This window comes from Sphaerodactylus townsendi, linkage group LG02 (genome assembly GCF_021028975.2).
Source record: "Sphaerodactylus townsendi isolate TG3544 linkage group LG02, MPM_Stown_v2.3, whole genome shotgun sequence".
Classification (NCBI taxonomy): Eukaryota; Metazoa; Chordata; class Lepidosauria; order Squamata; family Sphaerodactylidae; genus Sphaerodactylus; species Sphaerodactylus townsendi.
Genome location: NC_059426.1, coordinates 56,772,225 through 56,788,575, shown reverse-complemented (window position 1 = coordinate 56,788,575; position 16,351 = coordinate 56,772,225). Strand labels below are relative to the sequence as shown.

General features: G+C 40.8%; 1 protein-coding gene across 10 annotated transcripts in view; it reads left to right on the top strand.

The window, feature by feature from the left end:
• Positions 1 to 16,351, top strand: part of KALRN (kalirin RhoGEF kinase) — a 668,527-nt gene that overhangs the window by 496,323 nt on the left and 155,853 nt on the right. For all 10 annotated transcript variants that reach the window (XR_007243596.1, XM_048485754.1, XM_048485753.1 and 7 more), the window contains 6 exons: positions 858 to 950; positions 2,783 to 2,894; positions 3,675 to 3,865; positions 4,008 to 4,109; positions 5,230 to 5,372; positions 7,824 to 7,926. Coding sequence is in view for 9 of the 10 variants with exons in the window: in XM_048485754.1 (XP_048341711.1) it covers positions 858 to 950; positions 2,783 to 2,894; positions 3,675 to 3,865; positions 4,008 to 4,109; positions 5,230 to 5,372; positions 7,824 to 7,926 (744 nt within the window). In the remaining variant the exon portion in view is untranslated. The remainder of the gene's footprint in view (positions 1 to 857; positions 951 to 2,782; positions 2,895 to 3,674; positions 3,866 to 4,007; positions 4,110 to 5,229; positions 5,373 to 7,823; positions 7,927 to 16,351) is intronic.

Genomic DNA, 16,351 nt, shown 5'->3' with positions numbered 1-16,351 from the left:
ACCACTGTGTTAGATGGACCTCCCTTCTTCACTCTGTATTCATCATTATACTTGTGGGTCTGAAAAGAATGGAGAAGGCTTTGGAGCCCTCATGCAGGCCTTGTTCCCTGAGATTCAGCGATTGACACCTCTAACAAAGGGACCTTTCTGCCCCACCTAATGCTACATTAGCTTTATACAATGTAGAGATGTTGCAGTGTGTGATTACACTTTACAGACACAAAGCAAGTTTCAAGTTCAGGCCAAAATGAAGAAGACAGAGAGGCTTTTTTAAAGAATTGGGCAGCTTTAACTGGCTCCCACTTCAGCTGGATTAAAGAGGTACAATCCACATCTCATTGATTTTAATGGTTCTGGATTGCTCTCAAAGTTAGCAACATAAGGACTCCATTCCCAAAGTGGTCTTAGAAGTTACTAAGCAATCTATTTCTCCAAATACATCAAGGCTTATGATAGTGAACTGCCACCATCCCATCCCAGATGTGAAATTAACCTAGCCTTCAATGGTAAGTATCTGATTTAAACCCCCATACATCAGTGAAAGTCAGATTTTATTAGGGAGAAAAATCCACTTCAAGCAAATATGTCATTATTTTCTTGGCAGGGCCCTCCCTGGTTGGCCTGCTTGCACAGAGCTGTTCTCTTTAAATGATCACAAGGGAGGCTACAAAATTTCCCTCTTGTTCTTTCTTTTAAAAACCATGTAATAATTACTATATCCAGAGAAGTGATCAATCCAGGTATTTTGCAAGTAAAATGGACTGTGCGTGACTGCTTTTGAAACTAGTAACATTTTCGCTGTAATGTTTGTATATTTAAAAGCATCTAAGTTATGTGTGAACTTTTTTTTTATTTAGGAAATTCAGCAAAGGCATGGCCTGGCCAACTCTATTTCCTCATATTTAATCAAACCTGTCCAAAGAATAACCAAGTACCAGCTTTTACTGAAGGTATACAAACAACTTATTGTGATACTTATTTAACGTCCCTTTACTTAATTGATAATTGGAAGGGATGTGAATCCCAGCTCAGCTCAGCCAGGGAGTCCAGTCTTGAACTGATTGACACAGTACTGTCTTATGCTACTTAATCAGGACACTGGGAAATTGGTGACTGAGTTCCAACCTTTTGAAGATTTTAATCGAAGCCATGTACACCTCTTCTGGATTGGAGTTGCAAGGGGGGAAAGAGGGAAAGAAACCTGCTGAGCAATCTCACTGTCATCCTTTGTCCATACACTGCTTTTAGCCCTCAAAGGAAAACAGATGGCTTCCAACCTCTTTCCTTCTAGGCGAATAACAGCAAATGGACAGTGATTTCAAGAGGTGAAACCATGTAGGGTTCGAATGATTAAAGCTGTGACTGGGGCTTTGTATACTTGAAACATATATTTAAATAATACTGAAATAACTTCCTTATAATTCAGGGGTCTGCAAACTGCGGCTCTCCAGATGTTCATGGACTACAATTCCCATCAGCCCCTGCCACCATGGCCAATTGGATGTAAATTCACCTTGCTTCTTCACCACACCGATATGTGCTCTCTCCTGGGAAGTTCTTCAGATCAAGTTTTTAAAGACACAAAACAGTCGACCTGGGCATTTGCCAGCATAAGAGGCACACTAGCAGGGCAATCCTAAACATGGTTACAGTTTTCTAAGGCCTAGTCATGCAGGGGTCTGCAACCTGTGGCTCTCCAGATGTTCATGGACTACAAATTGGCCATGATGGCAGGGGCTGATGGGAATTGTAGTCCATGAACAACTGGAGAGCCTCAGGTTGCAGACCCTTGTTATAGCCACTCCCTATTCATTAACTCACTTGCCCCTTTCTAGCAAATCTTGTTCTTAAAACTAGCTTCTTTAGCAAAAGATGTGAGGTCAGTGTATTCTTCACTGTGGGATTAAATGTGACATCAGAAAAATATCCTTGCTTGAAAGTAAGTTTCAGTCTTCTCTTTCCCTAGTTATTGGGTAATCCACAGGAGTCTTTATGAGGTCAGTTTCCTTTAGAAGAGAGCAAGCAGTGGAGATTTATGGTGTCTTTGTAATAGCTTGTTTTATTTACAAATCTGCAAGTTAAGCAGGCTTCCCAACAGGCATAAATATAAGCACATAAGCAGGTGACGAAAACTCGGATGTTTAGTGTGAAAAGCAATGACAGCATAGTAGAAACCACAGGCCTGTTTTTCCTTCCCAGTTCTTATTGAAGGCATAATTTACTATGATTTTTTGAGTCTCCACCTTTTGGGATGATTCACATTTCATGTGCTTGGGACAAACTTATTACAATAACTTTGCTTCCCAGTGAATACAAAATCTGTAGGACAATCCATTTTTGCAAGATGTCCTGAGAAAGGAATTGTTCATCTTAAACACAGGAAATGCACAAATATTGAATGTTTTAGACATATAGAAACTTGTTTGCATGGAAGTATCACAGTCTGTCCTTTAACTATTCCATCTCCCGTACACAGAACTATATACACAGAGCCATCTAAGAGGCAGCTGATGAGTTTTTTGCTTGATAATAGGGTGGGGCCGTCATCTGGTTGGTTCTCAAGAGAGATCTGACTGGGGCATTGTACTGATATGAATAGTTGCTCAATTTAGATGTAGCGTTCAGTAATACTATCCATAATTTACATTGTTTACATAGTGAACATTGTTTACATCTGCCTTGCTGCTCCCTTTCCTAGTTCCTTGACGGTATGTCCTGATTAGCTGCAACTAAACGGAGGCAATCTTTGTCGTGCTCAATTTTGCCTTTTGTTTCTCCTCAGGAGCTTTTAACATGCTGTGAAGAAGGGAAAGGAGAACTTAAAGATGGTTTGGAAGTGATGCTCAGTGTCCCCAAGAAAGCCAATGATGCCATGCATGTCAGCATGCTGGAAGGTAAGCAGATGTTGGCACTTGGAAGGAGAATGCTGTTGGATGCACAAAGACATTAGCATGAGGTTAAAAGGGATGAGGAACCCTTCTGTTTTTTGAGGGGACTGTAGACAGAGGACAGTCTTTTGCAGATGCTTATCTTTATTGAGTAAATATTAAGAGTTATGCCTTTACTGGCAACAATCAGGACCATCTATAATGGTTTAAATATATATATTGCTCCAATTTTGCTCTATTTTAACTAGCACTACTTTGTCACAACTTTGCCATCTTTTGTATATGACATGGAAGGTCCCAATACTTCAGCACAATGATTTTATACAAGTGTCCCTCACAGAGGCGTAGCTCCAAGGGGACGGGGGGGGGGGGCGACGCACCAGGCGCGTGCCCCTGTGGGGGCGTAGCGAGGGCGTTCCAAGGTGGGACAGGGGCGTTCTGGAGCGGGGTGGAGGACGCACAAGTACACAGGGCGTTTTTTCCCCTTGCTATGACTCTGGTCCCTCACTGGTATTAATATCGGAACAGTCCTTTCTTGTCTCAAATTTTGAGACCTCTCAAAGATAAACTAATGGCAGAAGTAAAAAGAGAGGTGGAGGAACAGAGGATGGGGAAATAACCTGATCTGGCAAAGAGAGATCATAGACAACCTTGAAGGTACAAAAAAATTCACATCATTTCACATCTCAAGAGAATAAACTTCAGTTTTCAATTTTGCACTATGAAATTCTGAAACAAATTGCATGTGGCTATGTTTTTATTTGACTTGGTTTCTTTTATTTGTAGGGTTTGATGAAAACTTGGATGTTCAGGGAGAACTAATCCTTCAGGATTCCTTCCAAGTATGGGATCCCAAGTCTCTTATCCGGAAGGGTCGTGACAGGCACTTGTTTCTCTTCGAAATCTCTCTTGTCTTTAGCAAAGAGATCAAAGATTCTGCAGGACACACAAAATATGTTTACAAGAACAAATTACTGGTATGTCTTCTTTGTTGGTTGCCTAAGTCTGAATTGTGACCCCATATGGCAACCCCTTCTTCCCCCACTTCATTGTTGTTACCACCTGCCATCCGAATTAAAATTTATATAAACATATTTTTTAATAATCTCTTCTTAACAGACTTCAGAACTGGGAGTAACAGAGCACGTGGAAGGAGATCCCTGCAAGTTTGCCTTATGGTCTGGGCGGACTCCCTCCTCAGATAACAAAACGGTGCTGAAAGTGAGTCTTGGCACTTATTTTCTCTACCCCGCACATTTTTTTTCAAAAACCTGAAATGCCTTTTAGAGACCACTCAGCAGTACATTGTAAAAAGTGGTTTGATCTTGATAGATTTCATAGTTTGCTAATGTATCAGTACAGCTAGGTTTTTCTGACTGACTCCAACAGACAATATTTCATTCACGATTATTTGAATCAGAGCTGAATTTGAATCAGAATGTGGCAGCCTTGTACAGCCTCTCCGATCACGAATAATAGCTTAGCAGGAAGTAATTTTCATCTATTCAGAGGGCCTTTCTGTTCATTACTGTTCTGAGGATTCCTGTCTGTTTAGCGCCAAGTGCCAGTTTGTGGCTTTGCTTATCTTCAGACTTTTCCCTGACTGCCTGCTCCACTTCTGTCTATTTCCTGGTTCCACTCTGTTCCTGCCGGATCTCTGCATCTAACCCAGATCTTCCTACTGCGTATACAATATCCCAAAAGTAATATACATCATTTTGTTTAACATAAGATTTAGGAGGTTGATGAAACTAAGGGAAAGCCCCTGTGACCCAAATGAATATGGGCACAGCATACATTGCTAGTATAGGATGACTAAAACGAACTATCAAGTACAGTTATATTACTAGCAGTGCAAACCAGATCATTGTAAGGTTGTCTGTACCTCTGGCATGGCCTAAAGAGGAGACCATTTGTGGAAAGGCTCTTTATAATCACCTTGTTCTGTAACTACTGCCGATTCCTGATAGATTTCTTAGCTGTGGTGATTTTCCTCCCACCTGAACAAGATAGTCAATTGATTTTTTTTTAATAAGGACCATCTGTGGTAGATGTTTTGTTTAAGAAAACTTCACTGTAAAATGATATCCCATTCCCCTGCATAAGGTACTAAATAGGGTAGTTTGGAGTGTTTCATATATATAGATATATATCTGGCACTTACCTGACTTGCTCTTGCTAAAGCAGCTGCCTATCAACATCTGACGCTTGAACTTCTGATGGCTTATCCAGGGAGTTAGCTCTGCAATGCTGACAGAGAAGCAACTGGAAAGCACTCAGTCACACTTCAAATACTTGCAAAATGTCATAATTTTGTCTTCTTTCTCTGTTGATGTTTTAGGCATCCAATATTGAAACAAAACAAGAATGGATAAAAAACATTCGAGAAGTGATACAGGAAAGGATTATACACTTAAAGGGAGCTTTGAAAGAGCCAATACAGCTCCCCAAGACTCCATCAAAGCAGAGGAACAACAGCAAGAGGTAATCTTGGTCCACCATTGCAGTGTCTGTCCTATCTGAGGATACATTTCTTAGCTACGCAACGGGGTTTGCAGATCAGCCAGCAGGGTAGAAATTACATGAAGATCTGTGTCATCAATAAGTCACACTATAAAGTAGACAGTTCCTGTGAGAGAAAATAAAGAACATAAGATCAGACCAGAGGCCAATCTAATTCAGCTTTCTGTTCATATGATGGCCAACTAGCTACCGTGTTTCCCCGAAAATAAGATAGGGTCTTATATTAATTTTTGCACCAAAAGATGCATTAGGACTTATTTTCAGAGTAGGCCTTATTTTAGGGGAAATATGGTACCTTCACAATTCATTAAGGTGGGCGCTCAGCAGCCCCGTTGCTTCCTTCTCACGTGTGATGCAAGCTGCATCCTCATTGGCAGGGAGCACCCAGCTGGATCACACCATCCTGATCTGTAACTACCGGTAGGGCTTATTTTTGGAATAGGGCTTCTATTATAAGCCTCCTCCAATAATTCTGAAAAATCATGTTAGGGATTATTTTCGGGGTAGGGCTTATTTTTGGGGAAACACAGTAGCTAACTCTAGAAAATCCACAAACAAGAAGACTGCAACAGTATCCACCCTGCCTGTGCTTCCCAGAAACTGATTGTAAGAGGCTTACTACCTCGGGTACTGGAGAGTATAGATATACATCAAGATCTGCAGCCATGGGCAGTCCAGTCCTCAATGAATTTGTCCACTCTCTTTCTAAAGCCTTTCGAGCTGGAGGCCATGACCATGGTAATCATGGTACTCCTATGGAAGTACGTTCCATTAAAAACTATAATTTGAGAATGCCTACTTGGTCTGTCCTGAATTTCCCACCCTTCAGTTTCAGTAGATGGCTCCAGACTCTGGGAAAGGGAGAAAACCTTCTCCAGACTCTGGGAGAGGGAGAAAACCTTCTCCCTTTCCACCCTCTCCATACCATTTATAATTTTATAAACCTCTAAAATGTCTTCCCTTGGTCACCTTTTTTCTAGCTGAACAGTCCTAAGCATTTAACCAGTTCTCATAGGTAGTTGCTGTACCCCACTCCCCAATCCATTTGGTTGCTCTTTTCTACACCTTTTCAATGTCTACCATATCCTTTTTCAAGTTCAGTGACCAGAACCGTGCGCAATATTCCAGCTGTGGTCTCACCATAGATTTGTATAGGAACAGTGTGACAGCGGCAGTTTTGTTCTCTATTACTGTTGTAATTATGGACAATGTGGAAAATTTTCACAGCAGCTGAATGTCACTTCAATGGTGTCGTTTCAGAGTATGATGTGTAATGTCTGAAATGGTCTTGGTAAGGAACCCTGTGGTGCAGAGTGGTAAGCTGCAGTATTGCAGTCGAAGCTCTGTTGATAACCTGAGTTCAGTTCCGACAGAAGTCAGTCCCAGGCAGCCAGCTCAAGGTTGACTTAGCCTTCCAATGTTCCATGGTCGGTAAAATGAGTACCCAGCTTGTTGGGAGTGAAGTGTAGACCACTGGGGAAGGCAGTGGCATTGTAAACATAGGCAATGTAAACATAGGATGCCTAGCAAACATTGTGATGTGACATCACCTCCTGGGTCAGTAATGACCCAATGCTTGCACAGGGACTACCTTTACCTTTTAAAGTGGTCTTTAGACCTGTTGACTTGGATGTCATATGTTTAAGTTACACTGTAGATGGGTGACAGGTGCCTAAAATGTATACTTGAACTATTAAACTAAGGAATGGAAAAGTCTATGCTATTGCAGCAAAGGTCAACAGCCAGGAATCACTGGATATAGCCTGAAGTATATACCTTCTGGAAGCATAATAATTAATTTTATCTTAATGGGACAAACTATCAGTTGGTATAAATCTAGAAGAAAGTGACTTTATCTAGATATATCCTTGTATCTTAAATGTATTCTGGGACACAGTGACAGGAACCAAATCAGATCCATGTCAGTGATCCTTGAAATGGTGACAGATATTCCGTACTCTTTTGCGCTACAGAAAATACACAAAAAGAAGGAATTTATATCGTTGGACTGTTTTTCTTAGAGATTTTATGACCTCCTAATTTAAGTCACTGAAAATGTGGGCACCTAGAAATGACCCTAGGCAATTGACATAAGCTTTGCAAAACAGCAAGGCTATAATTTGGATGGCTGGGCTTGGTTTAGTGAGAAATCCAAGTTGACTGGGCCATTGGCCAACCACCCTCATTATGGGGCTATTTTGAGACTTGTTGCTGTCACCATATAAGTCCTGGAGAGTCAATTTCCACGATCAAATGTGCTTATTATGTGCTAACCTCATGCTGGAGGTGACATCATTCTAAACTACACATTGATTTGTAACACAAGCGTGATCAGCTAAACAACCAGCTCTCATGCACTAGCTAAGCAATTCTCAAAACCACTGAGGAAATTTCACTGTCTGTTTCCTACAGAGAGGGAGGAGAAGACGCTGACAGTCAAGGAGATGGAAGCAGTCAGCCCGACACAATTTCAATTGCATCCCGAACTTCTCAGAATACAGTGGACAGTGACAAGGTAGGATTGATTCCTGAAAAATACGGCTTTGCTGTGACACTCCTTCTGCCGCATCCCAAACAGCTGCTTTTCCGCCGTTGTGATGAGGAGCATGTTCTCCCTGGGTCTTAGCACTGAAAGCAAAGCAGGTTGCTTCACTATGTTTGTCCCTTCCCCACTCAGCAGCTGTCAGAGCCTTGAGCTGAGCTTCCTTCTCTTTCCTGGCCATTATCAGAAATCTCCCTTTTAGCCCCTCCCCTACTGACACCCAATCCCAGGACAAGTTCCAACCCCTGGTCTAAGAGGCCTGTGGCCTTCATTACCTCTCGTCCACACCTAACCATTGCCCCACCCTACTCTGACTCCAGCCTCCTCCTCGCAATCAGGAAGGATTGCCAGTGGGGAGGACTACTGGGTCTCAGGGCTCTTACTGCCTCCAGCAAGCTCAGCCTCCTGGCTGGACTGTCCCCTGCTGGAGTCTGCCCCGGGGCATCATCCCCATCTCTTCCAAACCAGCATCTACTGCTGGCCTTGTTGGGTGAGCTGCTCTCGGCTATTTTGGCCTCTGCCCCACCAGTGGCACAGGGAAAGACAGGCACAGTTAAGGCTCTGGCAGCGCAAGTTGGGGAGGCAGGCCCCGATCTGAAGCTATCTCCAGCCATCTGCTGTTTATGGCTTGAGGAATTTGAAATGTGGATGGGAAAACATCAAAAAGAAAATGACATGCTTTTCCTTTTTGTGGTTAAACTGTACTGCATTTAGAAACATTACTTGGAGAGGCTAAAATGTAAGCTTTTTGCATGCCAGCAGCGAGTTCTGGAGTTTACATCCTTTGTGATCAACGTGAACTGCTAAAACAATGAGGATCTAAAACGTGCAGGTGTGAATGTACAAATTGGGGCCTTCTTGTAAGTACTGGAACAGAAGCAGTCCATTTACAAAGTAGATGTTCTACCAAGAGTCCATATAACAATAAAGATAAAACAGGTGGCCTTTGCACTGGGTAGCACTACAACAACAGAAAAAGAGAAAGGACTCTCAGTGTATTGGCATTGCAGAGTTTGCTCCTTCTACTCAGGAAATCCAGCAGGTAGAGAAGGAACGATTGTGGACAGAAAATAACAGGAAAATTAGGGCAGACTGGCAAGACCTGCTGACGGGCAAGTAACACGAGCAATCACTTTGTAATTGTCATCCTTAACAAACCTCCTGTACCAAAGAAACATTCTTGTATTAAGATTACCAAAAGATCAGATTTGACTCTGATTGTTATGTTATTCTGAAAAATTAAGTCTGCTCCTTTAACTTTGGAACAGAAGCATAGGAAATCAATTAGGAAATCAGTCTTTTTTAAAAAAGAATTTTATTGATATTTTGGATTGATATGTTTACATGTATTTTACAACCTTTTATTACATCCTTAATATCATTTTACCCCCTTTTTCCCTCCCTCCCTACCCCCATATTTTTCTTCCCCAAATGTGCAGCAGCAGGTTCATTCTTTCAACTCTTCTTTTCCATTTATCTTCTGTAATTCCAACTTCAATCAACCAGTCTGTGAATTCCATCCAAATCAGCATCATGTCCATTTGTTTTTCTTGCCATATCTGGCTTCTTGACATTATTCCAAATATTTCTAATTGTATTTGTTCCTATACATATTCCAGCTATTTCTGTATTGTCCATATTTTCTTATCTTTCCATCCCAATGCTATTGCAGCATGAACTGCTCTTATCATTATTTTAAACAATTACCTCTAGCCGTTTCCGCACGGCCAGGATGCACCCCCACGCCGCCAAGAGTTCTGGCGGCGTGGGGGCGCAAGCCCGTTCGCATGAACGGGCGAAGCGGAGGCCGGCAGGCGGCAGGCGGCTCCGCACGGAGCTGCCTCTTTCCCCGTCCCCGCCCCACTCACGGTGTCCTCGTCGTCGCCTGCTGGGCGTCGCAGCCCCGCCCACGCTGCCCTCCGACCCCTGGAGGTCAGAGGGACAGTGTGAAGGCGGGGCTGCAACGTCAACAGGCGGACTGCAAGGACACCCGTGAGTGGGCGAAGGCGGAGCATCTTAGCCGTCTTCCGGTGGCGGTTAAGCGCAGCATGCGGGAAGGCGCTTCTCAACAACAACCCTTTAAAGGGTTGTTGTTTAGAAGCGACCTGGCGCCACCCTGGGGAGGGGGGCGCAGTCAGGTCGCCGCTGCTGTGTTGCAGCAGCGGCCTGTCACAAGCGGCGGACCTGTGGTGGCGTTTTACCGCCAGAGGCCGTCGTTAATGGAGCGTCGCGGGGAAGCGGCCTCTGTCTTTGTTCTATTTCTTTATTATCAATTATTCCTAGAAGTAATAGGTCTACATTTATCCTTAATCGTACTTTTACATATTTTTCTATATACAGCAAGACATGTTTCCACATTTGTTTAACCTCTTCACATTCCATCCACGTATGAAGATATATAGCATTTTTATCCCCACAATGCCAGCATTTTTATCATATATGCCAATTGTTTTGGGGTTCTGTACCATTTTAACATTAATTTTTTCTCCAATTCTGCATACTTCTCAATTTTTATCTTGTTTATATTATCTATTATTTTTTGGATAGTATCTTTATCTTTTACCCCATCTTGTTTCCATTTATCCGAGATGGCTCTTACTATGAATTCTTTATTGTCAACCATAAATTTATATATATCTCCCAAAATTCTTCCTGCCATCTTATCATATTTAATTACACATTTCTGCATTATACATTCACCTGTAATCCTTGAGAATTTTATCTTTTCCCATATACCTTTTAACACCAACCAGTTCTCTATACCTCCCAGTTCTGTAAGTGTTGACAAAGATATTATTTCACCTCTTTCATTATACAAATTAGCTACTATATTTACACCTTTTCTTTGTAGAGATCTTATCGCTTTTCTCCCCTCTTTACCGACCATGCTCCCCAGTGGCACCGTGTCCAGTATTCCTGGCATCCATATATCTTTCCATTTCTCCCAAATTTCTAATATCACTTTTCTGGGTCCAATTAATTTTTGTTTTTCCATTTTTAAATAATTTGTATATATATCCCAAAACAGCCTATCATCTCATTTATCTCATTTTCAAATTTGATCCATCTTTCACTTTTGATTTCTTGAATTCCCATTCAACTTTTTATTTGGAAAGCCTCATAATACTCTTGTAATTTTGGGATCCCCCAGCCCATAAGTTTCTTTGACGTATATACTATTTTATTCATTACTGTTGGCCTTTTTTGATTGAACACCCAAGATTTAATTTTGTTATCCCAAGCTTCAAACTGCTTCTTTTTAATCTCTATAGATAAGTGCGGAATAGGTAAAACATTTTTGGAATTACACACATTTTTAATGCTAGTATTCTTCTTGTGATGGATAGGTCCTTCTCTTGCCACTCTTTTAGTTTCTTCTCAATTTTCTGCCACATTGTTTCATAATTATATTTGAACGACTTCTCCTTTCTGTTTGTTAGTTATACCTAAATATTTTATTCTCTTCTTCACCAGTTCCTTTCCTAATGTTTTCTTTTCTATATTCATTCCCAAAATTTCGGGTTTGTCTATATTTACCTGCAACCCTGAGTATTTCTGAAAATCTTTCAATATTTTCAATTCGTTCAACGTTTCCACTGGTTTAATTGTTATTAATAATATATCATCAGCAAATAAGTTTAACCTTATTTCTTCTTGATTAATTTTATACCCATTAATTCTTCCATTATTTCTTATCCTATCTGCTAAGAATTCCATTGCAACTACAAATAATGATGGTGATAGAGGGCATCCTTGTTTAACTCCTCTTTCTATCTTTACTTCCTCTGACCATCCATCATTTATTTGGATCTTTGCTTTACTATTCCCATACATTTCTTTTATTACCTCTATTAAACCATTCCCGAACCCAAATTTTCCCATTATTTGAAATAAGTAATCATGGTTTACTGTATCAAATGCTTTATACACATCTAGCTTTATTATAGCATATTTTTTATTTTTCCCATGTTCCATCTTGTTTAGAACATTCCTCAGAGGGTGACTGATATCCTCTTCCTCTTACAAATCCAAATTGATCTTGTCCTATTAACTTTGGTAATATTGTCTTAATTCTATTAGATATTATTTTGGCAAATATTTTATAGTCCTGATTTAATAAACTTATTGGTCTGTAAGATTCCACTTGTTCTGATTTACGCCCTGGTTTAAGAATAGTTATTATTTCCGTATCTTTCCATGTTTCCAGTACTTTCTGGCCTTTTAATATTTTATTGAATAATATTTGTAATTCAGGTTAGGAAATCAGTCTGATAGTTGTTTCCATTGGCAACCTCCCCCCAAAACACACCTACCGAGGTGAAATCCTTATGGACTGTAGCCCTTTTGCAAGGGATCTACTCTCCCAAGTTATAAACAAATGAAAGAAAGTATTGCTCTGTAAGTAATTACAGTTCTCACTTACTCGGTGAGCATAGGAATGAGTGAACTGATGAGTGAATTTTTTCTCTTATTTTGCCTGGATCCTCAAAGGTGGAGTGGTCTGTTTTAACCCTAAAAATACTATTGGGATGAATTAGCTATACCAATTGTGTTTTTCTTTCTTTTCTTCTTTTTTGTAGAATTCAGAAAAAAAGAATTCTACTAAGAATTCTAGAACCTTTTCCTCTTAAAATATTGTCACCAGCTCTGGTTTCAGTGTGTTAAATGAAATTGTTGAAATTTGGATTTTGGTTTTTTTTTTGAAAAATTAATTTAATATATAAGAAATTGGGGATCTCACTAATACTGCTCCTTGTACCTCCAGTTATGACCCTTTGCTGTATCTTTCCCTGTCTCAAAAGAACACCATATAGAAGCAATCAGTGGGCTTTCATTTTTAATAGCAATTATTGATACAGGTTCAGGCAGATCTGTTCTGTTACCCTGTGTGCACCTGGCTTAGCAACATGTTTCATGCTTAGAACCCTTAGGCTTAGCTCCAGCTTAGAACCCTCAGGCTTAGCTGACCATCTCTGTTAACCCCCTTTGCTTTTAGGTTTGAAATATGCTGATGAACTTGAGCTTCATTTGACCAAAGAACCATAATATAGACATGTTTTCGAGTGACTCAAGTGACTATTGTGTGTGGTATATTTGGAGGGTGCTATGTTATCTGCCATTCAAACATACGCCCTTCCACAAGTAGGACAAACATTGTAAGGAAATTGTGTTCCTTCCCTCTTCAATATTGTTGGGAGAGTCAACAGGTAGAACAGAATTAAACCTTAAATGAATAACTTTTATAGGAGCCCTGGGATAAACAGATTATGTTTGCCTTAAAGGCATGTTCCCATGTTGTTCCTTTCATTTCCTGTCTGCTGGGTAAAACCTATTTTTCAGATGCAGCAGAAAAGCCACCTATGTGTTTTAAAATTAGCAGTGCTCCAAATAAATGCTCCAGTTGATTACAAGTGGGAGTTTCTTTGCTAAACTTCAAGAAGTATTTGAGCCTTCAGATTTCTGAAAGCCGTAAGATGGCTGATAAAATTAAGCATGTGGTGAAGAGATTTGAAAACTAATAGCAATGCCAAATGCATGGAGAGAAAGAGCAAAAGTATGACTACTTTAAAAATGCCACTGTTATCAGATGTGAAGTTATATTGAAAAGAAAGAATAATGTAACTTTTTAAAAAAATGTAAATTTAAACACTAAGTTCCATGTCAACGGTAAGAATGTGAAAATCTGTGTTTTATGTTTATGTTTATTTTCTGTACTGAAATAAAATTTAAAAGGTTAAAAATGAGAAATCAGAATCTGACTCTCAGCTGGTTCTTGCAATCAGCTGTGAATCAGCTTCTAGATTCCCTAGGTTGCAAGGATACTGGGCCCAGTCAGGGCACTGGTGCATCGTAGTTTGATTAAAAGATTATAAAACATCAAGATAACTAGCAGTTACCTTTAACTGATTGGTTGATCAACCTTTGCATGTTGCAAAGTCCTGTTCTTTAGTTAAGGTTGCCAGACTGAGCTTGGCAACTGTTGGGAGGGTTGGGAACAAGGGCATAGAGTGGATGGGTGCCACACTGTGGTGTCACTGGCACCACTGTGTCACTTCCCAGTGTAACCATAGAGTTTCCTGCAATTCCTAGAGCTACCAGTTGTCACTTCCAGTTTATATTAGTACGTGTCTTAGCGACATTGCTCCCCCCGCCGCTTCTTCACTGTAGCCGTAGGCCTGACAAGCCTACTTTTAGTGGAGTTGAAAAACAACTCCTGGAAGAAATTCTCTTTGCACTGTCTCTGAACATAGTCATTACTTAGAGGTGGTTATTGAGCACAGTTAAAGATTGAAAGAGGACAAAGGATAGAAAGTCTTTAAGGTGAGCGGGACTTGTGTTGGTGACAGATTTAGTGTTACCTTTAATCATCAAGGCTGGAAACACTGGCTGCTGGAAAGTATAGCAGGAAAAAAGGAGAGTTGTCCTGGCTTGCACAGAGTTATACAGCTAGGTTAGCATTTGAATTGATTGTCTCTTTACAAAGAAACTTTAGAATGTGAACAGTGCTTCTTTTATATTGTTGTGACAAAGATAACTCTTCTGCCTCTGAATTTTCTAATGTAGCAAAAGTTATTTTCCTGCCTATCTGTTCATAGCTCTTAGCATCTAACATATGAACTGAAGGCCTGTTGGAGAAATCAGTACCCCTTAAGAGTGATATCTCAGATGTAAAATTGTACTCATACCATTAAAGATCAATGGCTCAATCCCCACAGTCAATAAAACCTGTGCTATTCACGCCAAAAAGCACAGTTTGAGCAAGGACTGCCCACCGCTTACATGCCGAACCCGTCTTCATCCTAGTTCTGTCGCTCATTTCTCCCCTCATCGCAGGGGTTTTCAGGACCTGCATGAATGTGTACCTTTTTAAAAAACACACGCTGAAGCCGGATCCGAGGGGAGGAACAGGAGTCGAATCTGTGTTTGTTTTCATGCCATTGGGAGCTTTCCAGCCAATCAGAGCACATTGGGCTGTGCGTGATGCGCACACAGCCTTTCTTTTGCCATGCACTGGGCGTGGCCACATGGAAATGGACAGGTGGACACAAGCGGATCAGTAAATGTGCTCACGTGCTGACAGTCAGCAAATATTGTTCATATGTACCCACGTTGGAACATTATAGCAAAAATAAGAATTATGAATTTTTAATCGGGGTGGAGTAATGTTCCCGCTCCGACCTAATACTCAGTGAAAATGCTCAGTGCCACCACGTTGTGACATAGTGACGTCACTCATTGATGCGCCTAAATTTTTTTTTTAAAAAAATTACAATAAAATCAGGACAAGGAAGAACACGACCGCTGAGCGGATCGCGTGTTCGAGCGGAGTGTTACTTGAATCCACATTACTTGAATCCTTGATAGAAATCGAGGTCTTCGGTGGAGTGGGAAAGAAGAATGTGAAATGAAAAGGTACTGTTCCTTTTGGAACCATAGATGTATCCATATTTAATTTTTCGGTGGATATTCTGCCAATGATGATGGTGAGTGAGATCTTCCATTTAGTGATAAGCTCAGGAATATCAGGGGTATGAAGGATATTGCAGTGGCACCGTACTGAGGGAAGGGGGCTAGTATCTTGGCCCACTTCTTCTCACTCTTGCCTATATTCATTCTGAATGTTACTGAGAGTCCGTCTAATATCTTGTAGTGATTTTCAATGTGTAATATATGTATGCGTAATATCTCACATATTAAGCGCAACTAGACTTGCCCAGGGTCAAATTGAAAATCTTTGGCAAATGTCATGGGTGCATCCATCAATATATCTAACTGGGGACCTGTTTGGGTGGAAAGGTGGCCTAGAAATGTTTGGAGTAAATACATTAAATAAATAAATAATTCTCAACATGACCAAAGCTGTGGATACTAAAATCCAGAGATAGGTGCCATTAACAGACAAAGCAGATATTTCTACAAACTAGAAAAAGGCCCAGGTTTGCAGAAAAATCTCAAATCTAAAAAAGTACACAGGCAGATAAACCCCCCCCAAAATAATTGAAGCAACACCTGCAGCTTTAAGAAACAAATGCCATCTTGGTGATGTTGTAGGGGTTGCTAGGCAACCAAAACAGTGTTGCCAGTCTTCAAGATTGATTTCTGTCAGTAAAAGGCCAGGGAGAGTAGGGCCCTTTCCAGGGCTACTGGAAAGGATTCATCAGCACCAGGCCTGGCAACAATCACTGGGACACCTAATATTATGCAATTTGCATGACTTCCAAAGGCTGACTGCTTGCTACTGTTCAACAGGGGTAGTCCTACAAAGAATCGTTGTGATGTAGTGGTTAGAACTGCATCTAGGATATGGAAGATCTAGTTCTGAATCCCCACTCTGGTATAGCTTGCTGGGCTGACCTTGGACAAATCATACCTCTCAGCCTAACATACCTCAGGATTG